Source organism: Didymella exigua (assembly GCF_010094145.1).
Source record: "Didymella exigua CBS 183.55 unplaced genomic scaffold M421scaffold_10, whole genome shotgun sequence".
Lineage (NCBI taxonomy): Eukaryota > Fungi > Ascomycota > Dothideomycetes > Pleosporales > Didymellaceae > Didymella > Didymella exigua.
Genome location: NW_022984784.1, coordinates 222388 through 238402, shown reverse-complemented (window position 1 = coordinate 238402; position 16015 = coordinate 222388). Strand labels below are relative to the sequence as shown.

The 16015-nt window shown below is 53.3% G+C and overlaps 5 protein-coding genes across 5 annotated transcripts; 2 read left to right on the top strand and 3 right to left on the bottom strand.

Annotated features, from left to right (window-relative positions):
- Positions 1-422: 422 nt before the first annotated feature.
- M421DRAFT_419388 (putative proteasome component precursor) lies at positions 423-1713 on the bottom strand. The gene is made up of 5 exons (XM_033592096.1): positions 1582-1713; positions 1484-1529; positions 1418-1432; positions 1093-1368; positions 423-1044 (listed from the first exon to the last, which is right to left on the bottom strand). Exons 1-5 carry the CDS (start codon positions 1604-1606, stop codon positions 723-725), a joined length of 684 nt encoding a protein of 227 aa, XP_033449845.1. The 5' UTR covers positions 1607-1713; the 3' UTR covers positions 423-722.
- A 98-nt stretch (positions 1714-1811) lies between these two features.
- M421DRAFT_419385 (BEM46 family protein) lies at positions 1812-3364 on the top strand. Its single transcript, XM_033592095.1, has 4 exons — positions 1812-2086; positions 2134-2643; positions 2695-2820; positions 2891-3364. Exons 1-4 carry the CDS (start codon positions 1983-1985, stop codon positions 3036-3038), a joined length of 888 nt encoding a protein of 295 aa, XP_033449844.1. The 5' UTR covers positions 1812-1982; the 3' UTR covers positions 3039-3364.
- A 2841-nt stretch (positions 3365-6205) lies between these two features.
- On the top strand, positions 6206-8028 carry M421DRAFT_60271 (uncharacterized protein; the record flags this gene model as incomplete). Its single annotated transcript, XM_033595772.1, has 2 exons — positions 6206-7396; positions 7450-8028. 2 exons carry the CDS (start codon positions 6206-6208, stop codon positions 8026-8028), a joined length of 1770 nt encoding a protein of 589 aa, XP_033449843.1.
- Positions 8029-10824: 2796 nt separating this feature from the next.
- M421DRAFT_419383 (uncharacterized protein) lies at positions 10825-12580 on the bottom strand. The gene is made up of 4 exons (XM_033592094.1): positions 12087-12580; positions 11983-12037; positions 11383-11912; positions 10825-11332 (listed from the first exon to the last, which is right to left on the bottom strand). Exons 1-4 carry the CDS (start codon positions 12392-12394, stop codon positions 11080-11082), a joined length of 1146 nt encoding a protein of 381 aa, XP_033449842.1. The 5' UTR covers positions 12395-12580; the 3' UTR covers positions 10825-11079.
- A 756-nt stretch (positions 12581-13336) lies between these two features.
- On the bottom strand, positions 13337-15799 carry M421DRAFT_59842 (uncharacterized protein; the record flags this gene model as incomplete). Its single annotated transcript, XM_033595717.1, has 2 exons — positions 13337-15038; positions 15102-15799. The coding sequence occupies 2 exons, from the start codon at positions 15797-15799 to the stop codon at positions 13337-13339; spliced, it is 2400 nt and encodes a 799-aa protein (XP_033449841.1).
- Between the last annotated feature and the right edge of the window lie 216 nt (positions 15800-16015).

Here is a 16015-nt window from a genome sequence, read left to right as displayed (position 1 = left end):
TGAGGGAGGCGGTGCTGCGTTGAGTTGGGCCGGCGCGAACAAGCTCTTATCGTCGCAGAGCCAGCCGGCGCAGACGAAGAAGCGCAACGATTCAAGGACAATCGAAGACTGGCATGCCCTGCTCTTCCTGCCGTAACCAAAGTGAATTGGACGGCAACGCGTCTGTAGTAGGGTGAAGGGGGGAGTGGGTTTGCAGCAGTGGTGCGCTGAGGGTTAGAAGTGGTGTTTCGGTCAGTAGCGCACGGCCGGTGTTCGTCATATGGCGCCGCCGCAGTGCTGGCTGCCCAAAGCAGGACCCTTAATACGAGCGACTGAGGCGCGTTGGCCAAGCTTCATAGGCACTTACAAGCTTCACCGTCGACTAGGCCGACCTGTATCTACTTGATCACGTCGTGTCTCGTGTCTCGCAATGCTCGGTGCCCCACGTGAACATTTAGTTGGGTGAGAGATGCTCAAATGATTGGGCTATGATTGGGTTGACATCCAGACCATGCAAATGTCAACAGCAACGTCAGAACGCGACTGATGCCGAGTGCCGTTCGTATAGTTCTACAGATTGTTTTGGTAAGTACACCGTACTCAGTCACCATTCCGGAGATTCGAAATTGATTGTCGCCAGTTTTGTACATGGCTTCGTTTCATCGTGATGGTCATGCCTCGCTCAGAGCTGCAGATCTATGTCTTTTGTCTTGAACGTTTCCTCCCCATATATCTTCAAGCACCTACTGCCTGCCTGGACCATCGTAGTTCTGGTCTGGCAGGTACAGGTGTCGCTGTGCGCCGGCAGCTGTAAGGACAACCATACGGATCACACCACCAGAGCTGCCGTCCCACTTGATAGCCTCAGACAGCGCACCCTTGACGAACTTGATACCCTCCTCTTCTGTCATGTGCTCCCTCCAGTTTGCGTCGCAATATCCGTAGATGTATGTGGACCCCGAACCGCCGATCGCGTACGCTTGCTTGTGCAAAGAACCTCCGAGCGGGATGGAGTACACCTGGCCACCATGCTTGTGGTCCCAGCCAGCAATAATGAGACCAGCCCTGAGTAGTTGTCAGTCAGATTCTATCCGGAGACGTCGCATTACTTACGAGAGGGAGTCCTTGTTCGAGTAGCAGAGCTCCTGGAAGATGGCCGCTGCAGTCTGTGTTGTCGGCGGCTCATCGTTGGTGATGCCGTACATGCCGAGGTGATAGTGTACGATATCAGCGACAGCCTGTGTGTCTGCTGCCGAACCAGATCTACAGCACCAGATTGTGTCGTGGACTTGTGTAAGCTTGTCGGTGACTCGGTTCGCGATGTAGGCGCCGGTGGTCGTTCTACTGTCTGCCGCTAATATAACACCATCCTTGAAGTTGATCGCCATACTGTTATGCTGTCAGAGAGGGCACGATGGCGGGGGCGGAATCGACAAACATGGAGGTACCCAAGCTGCGGCGGGAGTCAGTATCGTTTCCCTAACCTCGTTATGATATTTCTTACTTGACTTCTCCCTTCTTCAGGTGGTTCATGTCGACGTGGATGCCATCTGCGGATAGCATGTCAGTATCAAGCTTGGGCGATGCGGCAAAGCTATTCACCCTCTCCCAACATCCCGGTGGACATCATGACTGCGGCGTGAGCTGGTTGTGGGTAGGAGGACAGGTATAATTGAGGGCCTGAGATTCTGCAAATGTGGTGTGGGTGATGAGGTAGCTGTAAGGGTGCGGTCGTGGAGGTGCTGGTAAACGCGCAATAGCTACAGCCTGGGCTTGGCGTATCGTCGCGCTTGCGAAGTGGGGCTGACCGTAGACGACACCATCACCCTCCAGTCTCAGGGGGGACCGCGCGAATTAACATCAGTGAACGTAAGATAGCTTCCGAATACCGTTGTCTCATGGAGAAGTGAGCCTTCGTGATTCCGAATTCGGCTTCCGCCTGCAAGCCATTACAAGTGCAGCACCTACTTCGACTGGGCGATCCCCCGGATCAAATAACCGACATGGGTACGGCACTGGACACGTTCATGTCCTACCTACGGGTACCTCTTCTCGCCTCTTCAGGTATCGCGGCTCTTTGTAGTGGTCTTCTATACTTCAAGCAAAAGTATGTCTCACTCTATGGCGGTGGCGGCTCTCCACTAACGTGACCAGTGAGCTTATTTACCCCAGAGCATTTCCACCTGATGCTCGGACCAACGTTCCACGGCCTTCGCAGTTCGGCCTCACGGACTACGAGGAGCTGTTCATTCCCACACCTGACGGCGAGTCCCTTAGCGCTTTCTACCTTCGACCAAACGAGCAACACGCCCGTAACGTGACCGTTCTTATGTTCCACGGCAATGCTGGCAACATTGGCTATCGACTTCCTATCGCTAAGGTTCTTGTCAATGATCTCCGTTGCAATGTACTTATGCTCCAGTATCGCGGCTATGGTTTATCCTCTGGCAATCCCAACGAAAAGGGGCTCATGATCGATGCTCAAACAGGCCTCGATTACATTCGTCAGCGATCAGAATTGCGAGGCACACGGATAGTTATCTATGGACAGAGTATCGGAGGCGCTGTAGCTATTGGCCTGGCTTCTCGAAACAAGAAACAGAACGACATCGCTGGTGTCGTTTTGGAGAATACCTTTACCTCAATCAGGAAACTAATTCCATCGTAAGTTATCAACCATGCGAACAGAGTTTGTACACATCTAATACCATGCAGTGCGTTCCCTCCTGCTCGATTCCTTGCACCGCTCTGTCATCAGATATGGCCGAGTGAAGAGACGCTCCCGACGATCACCACGATACCGTTCCTCTTCTTGAGCGGACTGAAAGACGAGATCGTTCCGTAAGTCCCCTGGTAATCTCAAATTAGTGCATGCACCAGCGAGAACTTTTCCACTGATCACTTTCAACAGAGCGTCCCACATGGCCCGCTTATACAAGATCTGCAGAGCACCAAAGGTATGGCGAGAGCTCCCCAAGGGGTCCCACAACGACACGGTTGCAGAGCCTGGGTACTTCCAGTACATTGACGACTTCTTGGAGGAATTCGTTGCAGCATGAACCAATGACTATGCAGATTGTGTTCAGTCAACGTAGTCGGCCCTTTTATGGATCACCTGCAAGGCGACACTTGCATGTTTCAATAGACCAATGAACGTCAGCTTCTGTGTCATTTAGACCTCCTTTTCGAACGGTAAACTCGCTCATTGCAACGGTCGCATCATGATCCGATGTTGCACAACCGACTCATCACAGTGATGTAAGGTTCACTTGCGATAAATATGAGGGATTGTGACGAAGTTCGTTCGCCTGGGATGCATCGTCAAGTGCATCGTCACGTGCATGTCTTGATAGCCACTGTATTGACATAGTAATGACAGACGTCGCGTGACCAGAACGTTCCAAAAAACTTTGAGCGATAAGCTCCACAGGGCCCTCCTGCAGGTTGCGCCAATTGACCGAAGCAGGTGAGCACATGCAAGCGGGCAGACTGGCAGGGTTCCCTTCAGCTGATCAACAATGACAACAATGCAAGACAAGCTGTTCGTGCATGCGCAATTCCAAAGTTGGTGCGCTCAGGGTCCAGGTCCAGGTTCAGTCCAGACACTGTGGAGTAGCAATTGTCCGATCGCCAGGAACCGGCAACGCCCATTCGCTTCGTGCACGCCATTTCGTCAAGGAGGGCATGGGTTTCGGTCTTGAACCTTGCCATAGCAAAGATCTCCATTACAGCCACAATCTTCGTACTTTCGCCACATGTACTGTTCCAATTGCGTTCGCGCGTTCGTCTTCACGCCCTGGGCCCTGACGCAGACCCCATAAAATAGTCCTGACGACGCCCAGACTTCCCGCGACAAAGTCGCGAAGCAGCTACATGACATAGAATACAAGCCGTGGACCAAAACTTGAAAATCGCTTTCTTCAGTTTCGGTGGACCAAGCACATTGACCTCTAGACGACCCTAAAACATGGCCACAGGTGGCGTTGGAGAAGACCCTGGCGACTCGCCACAATTACGTCATAGCGTCAAAGCTCGTTTCCCATCTTGCGACTGACCGAGAATCTGCAATCTCTGCATCAGCGAGATGGGAATTGGGGCATGCAATTGTCAAATTTGACATTGCGACAACACAAGAAAGTGTCCTGTGAAGCACTGTGATCCGAGAACACGCGGCATCAGAGTGCCAACCGTTCGACATTGTGTATGCAATAAATAAGGCCCGTTAGCAAAGGCTCTGCTGCAACTCTCCCTTGTCAATGATCTCCGCACTGCAGGCTCACGGCTGTGCTCAGCGCTGCTGTCGATCCCGACTGGCAGGGAAGGTGCAGCTTGCGAAAGGCCCTCTCCGGCGCGGTGCCACCGAGGGTGGCAAACGGCTTCATTGTCCATCTATTGGCGGACCACTTCCCGTGGCCTCCCAACGACAACGGCTGCACTGCAATCGCTCTGGAACGCCGCCGAGCCGCTGCCGAGGGGAGGCATCGGATGTCTTTCGAAGAGCGTTCCTGCGACCGTCGCTCGCTATCTGATTCTGGTGTTTGGCCCACTATGCACGAGTCCAGTATGGCGCCTCGACATACACGCTTCTGCCAGCCTGTCGTACAGACCCGCCTCCGGGCGTCTTAGTGCATTGTCGGACAAAAACGCCGGTTCCAATCATGGATACGTTCTGTCCATATGGCAATCGTCTTTGGGCGCTTCATGTCAGTTTGATCTGACACGGCCACGCGGCGCCGACGGCTACTCCCCTGTCCGTCGTGTCTGAACGTTTCCTGGCACTTGATAGTCTCTGTCATTGGCCCGCGACCCCTGTCGTCTTTGAACCTGTCCGGGCGGGTAGCCTGCCCATGAATTACTTCATGATGTCTGGCTAACCCAAAGTATTTCGCCGGAGCTTCGATGCAAATTTGTAAAGCACGTTTGCTCTCCCTTGTCGCTCAAGTTTTCTCCACTCGGCACTTGAAGAATTCCAGGGTCAAAAACATGACTTGTGGTGCCCAGCTTATGGTGCTCTGCCGTCACTCACCTGCTACGCCTCTGCGGTCATACTTTTAGCTCTCCCGTCTGCCAGAATGCATGCCAGGGTACAGAGAGTCCGCTAAGCTCCACCACAAATCATCCACAGAAAGCGCCACCGGCCCATCGGCAGTCTAGAAGCGTATTCACTCGCCACATTCTAGCATATCTTCTTACATGACACCTCCTTTTACCTTGTAATCGTTTCGTGGCACCCAATTGCCTGTGTTTTACAGGATCTAGTCGATCATTTCGCCTCCAGAGTATCGGTTTCCATCCTGCATCGCACAGCCATTCAAAAAGCCACCTCCTGCAGCCTCACACCCAATCGGATTACCCGAACTCGCTGGGCTCGGAGGCAATTGAGGTAAAGGGTTTGCAAACCCAAGTGCGGCGTCCCCGTGGTTTCAGGACAAAGCCAGTGAACACTTCCTCGCTTATTCTCAGTCTAATTACGAAGCTGTCTCCACGTCTTCGGTCAGGCTCCTCCTTCTCCCGGCCAGTGTTGCTATGCTAACGACCTTGTAGGGCTTCACAGGACTCGGCTCTGCTGTCTGAGTGGCCGTGCAATTTTGATCACCATCTCGTTCCGCTCCAAGCGAGCACTTTCTTGAGCGGGCCCTCTACTGCAGCCGTTAGTTGTCCATTGTTCGGGCCTCACTATTAACAGGCATCTTTGTTACACACGATCTTCCTTTGCTTCGTACCCTCACTGGTATAATTGAGTACTAGCATCGCGAAGCCTCAATCTCTCGGTTACTATCCTACGCGGCTCGCCACGTCTTCTTTCCTGGGATACTCTGATATAGACTCCGGTACGTAAATAATTGCGGCGGCATTTCGGTTGACAGTCGTCTCGTTACATCGAACAGCTGTTCACTAGTCATTCGTTTTAGCGCGTGGAATGTAGGCTGACATGTCTTTTGTTTGGGTTCAGCAGTGGTTTGCGCTTCCGATTATTGTCGGAGGACAGATGGGTGATCTACCTTCCGATTCACTGTCCCATACCATGGACTTCGACGTAGCTGGTCTGCGCGATGGCCAGCACGCCTCATCACCCCACAAGGCGCAGGACAACGACACCCCATTCTACTCTCAACTGAGCTCTATCCAGCAGGGACAACATCGACCTGAACATCGCTCGCCTGCACAACAGAGTGTTTACTATTCGTCGCAACAACATGATGCTTCCCCATTCAAGATGGGTGCAATGGCTGGCGCACTGCCCGACTACGGCTCCGACCCATATCATCAAGCTTCACAATCGATCCCCCGCTCGCTTTCTGGCGCATCGACGTCTGCTCTTGCATACCAACTAGGACAGAGCTTGCAAATCCCAGCGCATGCCTCAGGAAATATGCCTGTGCATCCTTCTTATGGCTCTGGATATGCCACAAGTCCCTACCAGCAAGGCTACATACCACAGCAAAGCGCACATAATGCTATCTACCCCACATACAACCCAAACCAGTCACGGTTACAGGGCGTTGCTCCTATGCAGAACCCCTACCAGCCATATCCACAACCCTCTCAGTATATGTACTATCCTGCACCTTACGCGGCGCCGGGGCAGTACCCTTCTGGCTTCACAGCGCAAGGCATGCACAATCAAACGACGTATGGCAGGAGAGCCAGTTCGGTTACAGCTCATAATGGAATTCCTGGCCAAGGTGTAGAGATTTCTCCTCACGAGGGTGGCTTTGCAGGTCTGTCAGTCGGTAGTGCTGCTGCTCCATTTGGCGCACCGTTCTATCAAGGACCAGGTATGTACGTCAAGGGTACGCCTCGTACAGCGCAGCTGATCGATACAGGAGCTTCTCATTCTCCTTCTGTGCGCTCAATCCCCCGCGGACCACCCCGAAAACCGAAGCAGTCGGGCCATGCGCTTTGGGTCGGAAATTTGCCCCCAGGCACGACAGTGGTGTCATTGAAGGACCATTTCTCCCGTGAGGCCACAAAGGATATTGAGAGCTTGTTTTTAATATCCAAAAGCAACTGCGCTTTCGTCAACTATCGAACCGAAGCATCATGCACTGCTGCAATGCACCGATTTCACGACTCGCGTTTCAACGGTGTACGTCTAGTCTGTCGACTACGCCGCAGCTCAGCACCTGCATCAGGGATACCTACAGGGCCGTCGGCTATGGTCGGCGCACAGCAACCTACTCCATCCCCGCCAACAATGCCGAAGCCGGATGGTGAGGCCGTGGATGACTTGCAAGAGGGAGTCTCGGACTCTCCGGCGAACGACACAGACGGCGAGACCCCTGCCAGTTTAACTGCCTCTAATAAATACTTCATCGTCAAAAGTCTGACGTTGCAAGACCTCGAGCTCAGTATACAGAACGGCATCTGGGCCACGCAGTCCCACAACGAGGAGGTCTTGAACAAGGCCTACCAGGTAGATCGGCCTGAACGTACGATTATTGTGGGACCCATACTGACACCTTGCAGTCGGCGGAGAACGTCTTTCTGATTTTCTCAGCTAATAAGTCCGGAGAATACTTTGGCTATGCTCGCATGACATCACCCATTCTAGAGGAAGGCCCAGAGCTCACACAATCGGCTCCGAAACCCGAGAACATTATGGACGCCCCAGACATACCGAAGTCGATCCCCACACCGGCAACAGAATGGGCACCGAAGGGCAGAATCATCGATGATTCCGCCCGAGGAACAATTTTCTGGGAGGCAGAGCTCTCAGAGTCTGAGGCAGAGGAGGAGCTTATTGAAAAAATTAAGACTCAGGTTGATGGCGACCTCCCTGTTGTCGCTCAGAGCTGGGGTAAACTTTTCAAGGTCGAGTGGCTTTCTGCAAATCGTTTGCCGTTCTACCGTACTCGTGGTCTTCGCAACCCCTGGAACGCAAACCGCGAGGTGAAGATTGCAAGGGACGGTACTGAGCTGGAACCCAGCGTTGGTGAACGTCTGATACAGATGTTTCATCGTCTGGGTCCGTCGAACTCCGGAGTTCCAATGATGCCACCCATGCAACAAGGGGGATCCGTCATCCCTCAGATCAGACCCTTCTAAGGTCACGCACGCTGTGATCTCGCTTACTGCATACCTTTGGTGTCGGGCATGCCGTTAACTTTGGAATCACTGAATACATGTCGCTTTACTACTGCATACAGGTCGCCTTACCACTGAACACCTTCGTTGAAGTCGACGCTCATCGACATGACGGTCGACTCAGCATTCACCGCACATTGACCCATTCGGCTGGGACGAAGGTCGGCGAGTTACGAAGGATTACTGAAAGTCAAGACAAAGAGAATACGGCCCGCACGCGCAGGGCGCTAATAATCACTACTCTCAGGTAGTCCTATCCGCGTTTCCTTTCTTCTGCTGCACCATATTGGCGTTCGGAAGTCTTTTGGATTCCTTCACGCGCTACATGTAATAGCAATCGCACGGTCCCTACATCATTGTCTCATTCACCAGCATCGACCGTTGCTATCCAATTGCCTTGTTTGTCGTTATCGTTTTCCCACCCAAGCCGTCCATTTCAAACCCACATTAAGATTCCACCAACAAGGCAGAGCAATCTTTAGGCTCTCTGTCGTTCAATCTTGCTGGCGATTCCTGCACGGGGCCAATGAGCAACATCGGGTTGCTTGAACGCAATGCGGCGTCTGTTCGGCCATACGGTGTTTGAGAATCTGCTGTGCAACCGCCACTGGCCTAAGATGCACACCTTTTAATCTGGAGTTGCAGATGTGAGGAATGGCCGCACTCGCATCGTACGGCGAGCACTCCCCACAATGAGCCGCATCTCTTATCCGAACATCCCCTCCGGTCATCCACGTGTCTTTCCGTTCCTTACTAGACGTCTTTGCCTCGACGAATGGACTTGCGGCAATTATTCCCGTAGATCTTTTTGCCTTGTTGCTAGCTCACGACGGAGCCCGCGAAGCTCTCGCCCGCCGGGCCTCTCCCCGAACAAGACACCGTAAACGATCATCAGACCACCGCAACCCCTAAAGCATCCGTATCCACTTCGTGTCATAAAATGACGTTCCACTGATGACGTACGCATGCCCTCGAAGCAAATCTCGCATTTAGCTCTGATCCAAGATTCGAGCTTGTCCATTGGAGACCGTGCACCTTTGTCAGTGCAGCGTAGCCGTTCGCGGGAAGATTGTCAGGGGTATGCCGTCGGAATTCGGTTAGTGCCCGCGGAGGCGTGGGATGAAGGGACTACGAGTAATGTCCACTTGGCGAAAGCAGACCTGACATGTACCGGGCAAGTTTGGTGAGTGATGGCAACGAAGATGCTGCAGGGTGAGGGACATCTGCAGCATCCGTCGCTGTAGCTGCATCTGTGCCACGTATGTGTAGTGACTCATCACAATCCAGGCCAAGTATGGTGAACACAGGTTTGCTGACACCTTGCACCAGCGTGGATACACAGCATCTCCACCATGCGCCTGCTGCATGCTGCATTCTACAAGAGTGCCACAATCGGCCCTACCGTACACACCCAACTTGCACTCGACTTGTTTTGACATCTCAGTCCCCTCCACATACCTCAGAATGCTCGAGATAGTCTAACCGTTGACCACCCCCGCAGACGCAGGTTCCACATGCACCTTGCCTCCGGCATTTACGGTCCGCTCCGCGACCCAATGCTTGCGAACCATGGTTGTCCTTGGCGATGCCAGATTCGACGTTCCTGGGATTTGGAATGGAGTGCTGTCCAACTGAGTGCATTTAGTATATCGAATTGGTAACCATCGGGATCCAAACCCAGCCGGATTCTTCAGGACTTTTTTGTGCCCTATACGAAGTTGGACAGTATTGATAACAATAGATATCTCGGCAGCGGTATTTGTACCAGTTCCCCGAGCATTCCAACTTGGTGGACATGACAATTCCGTACGTCGCACCTGCCAGATCTTCGGCTTTCATGGCAGTCACCGCAACTGCTTGTCACAGAATGTCAATTTCCGGCTCCAGATCTGTACACATGCTCACATGCAGCTGTCGTCGCAGTCATCTGACTCTGAATGCAGCCTCTCTCTACTATAGCTGCGGCTGAATACTTCCGACCTTGCACAGCATGTCAGAGTGTATCTATCTTCCTGCATTCTGCCAGGGATTCATTATCGCATGACGTGCGTTCGGGACGGCAGCTGAGAACTTCTCATGTAAGGACTCTCTAGGAAACGCCACAAGCTCCTTTGACGGATGACCGAGACACTAATTCAAGTACTCTGCCCGAGCGCACTCTTGAACGCAATTTGTCAGCTGAAGCAGCATCTACTTCTTGGATGTCGAGGTTCCAGTACTCTGAGCCGCCGCACCCAAGGGGGAGCGTCTTCACGAACTCGGTATGCCCCCTACATACGAGCACCAAACTCTCTAGCAACAACGACGGCTGGAAAGGCACACGGGCAGATTCCCTCTGCCAGATCACTCCAGGCCTGCTTCACATAGCCCTGCACACCACACGTCCCTGGCTCGCCAGAGCTCCCACCGAGACGCTGAGTTCCATGTACAGACACGACACACGCTTGAGTGTTCAATGGAGCGAAGCATAAAAAATGCCTCGATGCAATCACGTCTTCTCGTGCTGGCGAGGTTGACAGCATTCATCCTTGTGTGGCATCGTACGGCGATGGATCAGCAACGTGTGTACAATCAGTGGGTTATTGTGTCTGCCAGTAGACGACCGAGCAACTTCTGCTACCTTGATAGTACCTCGAATCCGCAACTGTTCGAAGTTACTGCAGCTCTAGTGTATCAGGTCTATACCAAGGGCGCACATGCTATGCCGCGGATTCGAACATCAGGGACTGCGTCTAGAACAACAATTTGAAAGATGTAGGTCGATTATCTAGCGGAAATGTAGTCAGAGAATTGTCATCACGGCAGGGATAGTGGCGCAGTAACAGGCATGTGCAACGTACTGCATATCTACCGCGATCTAAGTACAACCCAAGTCCGTTCCCAATTTCGCAATATTCATCCGCAATGTGACATGAAGCGGCCCATAAGCGCTCGCGTCTATCTTACGCCATGTCTGAAACTAGCAATAGTGTTTCCTTGCGCCGGCGCACTGTTGCCATATCATTCCTGAGCTCAATCATCGGCGTCATACTCCGACTGATTGGCTAATGTGCGGGGCCCGTCCTTCCTGATCGGGATTTTGATACCCTGTTGCGCAAAGCATTTGCTGAGTGCGGTGCTTTCTATAACACCTGGGAACTTCTTGGCCGAGTAGACAGTGAACGGGTCCGAAAAGCAGGAGGCAAGCATGGGCGTCTTCTCGCCGTGTGTCATCACACGGCTCGCGTTCTCTCCAGCTCCAATATTGAAGATCATAAACTTCAATCTGCGCTTGTTAGCAATCAATAGTGACAGCTTTTGGATCGAAGAACCTGCCGGAAAGTTCCCTCAGTGCGCACAGAAAGATCCTGGAGCACAAACCATTGGCCGGGCTTGCCCTCAGGGTCGTTCAGTGGGCAGGCATTGGAAGATGTCATACCAATGAGATTCCTCGTGTGATTCTGGCTGGAGTTTTGCGCAGGCATGACTGCCGAGTTGTAGGCTGTGCCGTATGGCGCTGCATATCCGGGGGACGTCTGGACTCCGTAGTATTGCGGTTGACCGTAGGGATACGATGGTGGCATTGGCTGGCCATATTGATTGACCGGCGCCATATTGGGCATGAACATGGGCCGTTCTGGTGCGGGAGGGAATGAAGTTGTTACACTGCTAGAGATGCTGACTGAAGGCTGGGCAGTAGGATGGCGTACCAGGTTACACGCGCCGCGCGAGATATCCTCGTGCCAGAGGTCGACAATCAGAACAAAGTAGGCGGCGTTGATGTTACCGGCGTCGATTTCCTGTCCGGTCACGCCGTCGCACATTGTGAGGCGGATGCATGGAGGCGGAGTGATTGGGCGTCGGTCCTGTCATTGGTCACATGTCTCAGTCTTGTACCTCTACTAGAACAATGGGTTGCAGCGCGAGCCATCTTACCTTGTCGCCAAAACCACACATTCGGGCTCTGATGGGCTGCTGCTCAACTCGAAGCCTGCAACGTATGAGCTCGTACTTCGACTGATCAGGAAGGGGATACGAACCTGTAACTCTTGCCGCCATGATTACCGACATAGTCACCGTTTGTGTCATTGGGAGGCATGTCGCGATACATCAGTGGTATCGGAGGCACCTGCGACGGCATGGTGGGTGTCCGGTTTGGGTGGTACATTGGTATTTGTCGGTCAGATGTGAAGTTTTCACAGCTGGTGTACAGGAGAAGTTTACGCGACTTTCCGTGTGCGGCCTGGAGAGCGCTGTAGGCCTTTCCAGAGGGCAATCGGATAAATAGATTATAAAATTGATGTGAGGAGTGAGGGATCGATGTGACGATGTGACGATATATGGACATGAGGAGCATTAGGGCGGCGCCAATGTACTAGTGTACAGTATGCACAGACCATACGGGAAACAGCAACACCCAATATCGAGTGTCTGCTTCACAGGTACCGAGTGTCCCTGAACCACTGCGGAACAAACCCCACACTCAATATTTTTGGTGCAGGCCCTAAGAAAAGCTCAGTGTACTGTGCATCTGCATGGCTGGGTCAAATCGCAGTCAGCGCGAAGTGGGGATGTTGAGTGGGAAGAGGAAGGAGGAAGGAGCGTACAACGAAAACGGACGAACTAAGAAACGCACCTACTCCTGTTTGCGCATCTCCGCCAGTTGCGGGTTCCTTTTCAGCTGTAGCCTTTGTACCGTGGGTCATTTGCGTCAAGTTGCCCTGAGGCTTTGACAATTGTAGCGGTTCATAGCACTGCTTAATCTTCATGACCGCATTGCGCTGACGGTTCCTCCCATTCGTTCTCACTGCATGGGCTCCGGCGGGAACTTGCGCGCCTCTTCCAAAACAGCGGTAGCCGGTGCCAGTGAGCCCACCACTGCTGCAATCCACCTTCGATGAGGCGCCACCTGCTGTGTACATCGTTGAATTATTTGAGATCGTTGGATGATTTTGACATGATCAGGCACATTACTGCAATTGCTGCTTTGGCTATCAAAGGTACAAGACTACGCAGAATCCATACATCTTAAACTAGACGTCAGCAACTTCATGCGAACCACGATTAGTTGCGTATAGATTTGACATTTCCAGCCTTGCCTTTATATCAGGCCTACCTGAGTTTACATGACACAGATGCGCACCGATATACGTCTCTCAACATTTGAAGCCATTTGGACAAGGATGCACATTGCGTAACAACGCTTCTCTGCTTGCTTTTGCCGTGTTACTGTACCACCCGCTCACATGCTTCAAACCCTTTGCAGACCACCCTTGAAACCTCTGTATCTCTAACCAAAATGGAACAGCGTCTGCTTCTTGTTCTTGTTGCCCTTCTTCTTGCCTCCTGCACTCTCATCAAATGCTGCGGGGGTCGTCGATCCGCTTGCGTCAGCACTTGGCGTACCCCAGGCCGCATTGATAGGTGTGTTTCGGCCACTGTTATCTCGTCGCACACCAAGACCCGTGTATCCTGGGCTGAAGACGGTGCTTGTCGGTTTGGGTGCTGCGGGCAGAGCAGGGAATGCATCTGCAATCGCCTTGTTGCTCTTGTTGGCGAGTCCACTTGACGACGCAACTCGAGATGGAGTAGGTGACACACCCGTGCTGCGAGCAGGGGCAGGCTTGGAAGAAGACGACATCCATGGTGTCTGACCGGGTTTGGCTCCGATGCCACCGCCACGACTTGACGAGGCTGCTGCTGGCAAGGCGGGAAATGAGTTGCCTGATGTTGCGGTTGACCAACTTGCTTTTCTGTTGGCTTGCGACCGTTGTGACTGAGCTGTCGAGCTCTTGAGCTTCAACACCCTTGAACCTCCGCTGGTCGCACCGCCACCGTTCAGAGCGCGTCCTGTTGCCGAGCCAGGCAACGACGGGTAGTCCTCGTTGATAGCCTTCCAGTCGCTCCAGGCCTTGAGCAGGCCTTGCTGTTTAGCCGGGATCTCGAAGATATCTGCAAGCTCCTTCACCAGTTTACCTAGCTCCTTCGAGTCACTGTCGAAAAGCGCGAACAGTCCTTCAATGAACTGTGCCGGCGACACCTTGTCATTTCGATAGGCCGAGACGTCAGCCCGGAATTGCTGCAGCTTGATCTGGTCGCTGCGCAGCATGTTTGTCGCTCGTTCGGTAACGGCATTGTGTCGCAGAAGTCGCGCCTGATCTTGAGGGGTCTGTGGTACAGAGAGTTGTGTGTTCAGGTTCAGGTTGCTGACACCATTAGTGACATTGTTTGTAGCCGGCTGGCTAGGCCTGGAAACAGCTTGTGTAGCCGGTGCAGATGCGCTGGGCGCGGGCCGAGCCGCGAATGCTTCTCCTGGTGTAGGAGCTGAGAGCTGGCCACCAAACGTGCGCCCAGATGCGCCAGACTGTTGAGCTTCCCTTTGACGCTGGAATGCAAGCTCTGCTCTGCTGAGTGGCTGCGCGGATGATGCAGGCACAGCCTCGGCGTTGGGATCTCTGCCCCTACCACGAGACCTTCCGCCTTCTCGTCTTCTGTCATCTCGCCTGCCGTGTTCCTGCTCGTGTGGTGCGCGGTAGTTGCCAAAGCCCGACATATCCACCCTCCTCGCATCCCGGAGAGCGTCCTTGGTCAGACCATTTGGATGCGACTCCAGCTGATGGGCCTTGAGATCCATTTCCGAATCGAATACAACGAACTTCTTCTCCAAGCATTCTCGGTCTGGACACACAAAGTGGTCTTTCCGGAAGTGTTGCTCCAGTGAATCGTAGTTGACATAGTACTGCTGTTGCCTGCTGCCTTCTCGGCGATCGCAAATGTGGCAGCGCTCATGCTTGTCGCGACAATGTGTGTATAGCTCGTCATCTCCGTAGAATCGCTGACGGCAGAAACCGCACTCGGGGTGTCCCTTGAAACCGCTCTGATCGATTGCGCCGGGGTTATCGTCGCCAAACTTCTGGTGTTTCTTGAGGTCGGCGAAGGTGAAAAGCTCGTGCTCATGAGTAAATACTTTCTTGTTCCTAGTACATAAATCGCTAGACTCGGTTAGCATTTGGCCAGGTCATTTTCCTAGACATCAAGGTACTGCTGTCACTTACCACATAACCTTGGTGTGCGCCGTCTTCGTGTGACGATGTAAATCCGGCCACCCTAAGCACGCAACATCACACTCGCCGTCTGGACAGTTGTACTGCAGCAAGAGTCTCGCATCCTCGAAAATCTCAGGCTTCTCGAAATTGATCCCGAGGTTGTCATCGACCTTGAAGAAGTCATTCGCGGAGAAGTCCTGGAATAGCTTCTCGTGGTCGTCGGTGAGGATGACATGGTCAGATTCTGTCCTGCAGTGCGCGCAAGCCTTGGTCTTATAGAGGGCCCTCATTCGAATGGAGCAAATGTGGCACGTTCTGTGGTTGCATGGTGCAATTGCGGTGTGCTGTACGGGTGAGGCGCAAATGAAGCAGACTTCCGCGTCATCGTCCACGGCCTCTTCTGCCGGCGCAACAGGTTTCGCGATTGCAGGGAGAGTTTCGCTCGCTTCTTCCCCTTTTACAGCGGGCGCCTTGCCCTTGTCCGCCGTCTGCCGTCCACCACGACTGTTTGCGCCATCCCCTCTCCCACGACCACCACGACCACGGCCACTTGCAGGGCCGCCTCTACCACGACCCCGGGAGCCAGAGTGTTCGAGATCGTCCTCTGCTCCCGAGCGCGGTCCCCTCCCACGCCCTCGGCCTCCTCTTCCTCGCCGTGCCGGGCTCGTCGGTAGTTGTCCGGCTTCTGTAGCCCCAGTGTCGGCCATCGCGGGGTATCCGTTTGCGCTGAAAGACGTGTGTGGTGGTATGTGGGCGCAATTGAAAATTTAAATGCTACAGACAATGGAAGAATATACAGTGAAATAGCAAGTGGGACGCAATCAGCGCGGGCCAGCGAAGGCGGCTATCAAGCGTGGTGGTTGAAGTGAGAGTTTGTGAAAGCTACGACATGACGCTGTTCTGCAAGCGAATCAATGACGACC

Coding starts and splice junctions, on each gene's coding strand:
- M421DRAFT_419385 (XM_033592095.1), top strand. CDS start 1,983: ATGGGTACGGCACTGGACACGTTCATGTCCTACCTACGGGTACCTCTT. Junction 2,087..2,133: donor CTTCTATACTTCAAGCAAAA/GTATGTCTCACT, acceptor TAACGTGACCAG/TGAGCTTATTTACCCCAGAG. Junction 2,644..2,694: donor ATCAGGAAACTAATTCCATC/GTAAGTTATCAA, acceptor AATACCATGCAG/TGCGTTCCCTCCTGCTCGAT.
- M421DRAFT_419388 (XM_033592096.1), bottom strand. CDS start 1,606: ATGTCCACCGGGATGTTGGGAGAGG. Junction 1,530..1,581: donor CACCGGGATGTTGGGAGAGG/GTGAATAGCTTT, acceptor TGCTATCCGCAG/ATGGCATCCACGTCGACATG. Junction 1,045..1,092: donor TCGAACAAGGACTCCCTCTC/GTAAGTAATGCG, acceptor ACAACTACTCAG/GGCTGGTCTCATTATTGCTG.
- M421DRAFT_419383 (XM_033592094.1), bottom strand. CDS start 12,394: ATGTCCATATATCGTCACATCGTCACATCGATCCCTCACTCCTCACAT. Junction 12,038..12,086: donor CATGGCGGCAAGAGTTACAG/GTTCGTATCCCC, acceptor CATACGTTGCAG/GCTTCGAGTTGAGCAGCAGC. Junction 11,913..11,982: donor TGTGTGGTTTTGGCGACAAG/GTAAGATGGCTC, acceptor GACCAATGACAG/GACCGACGCCCAATCACTCC.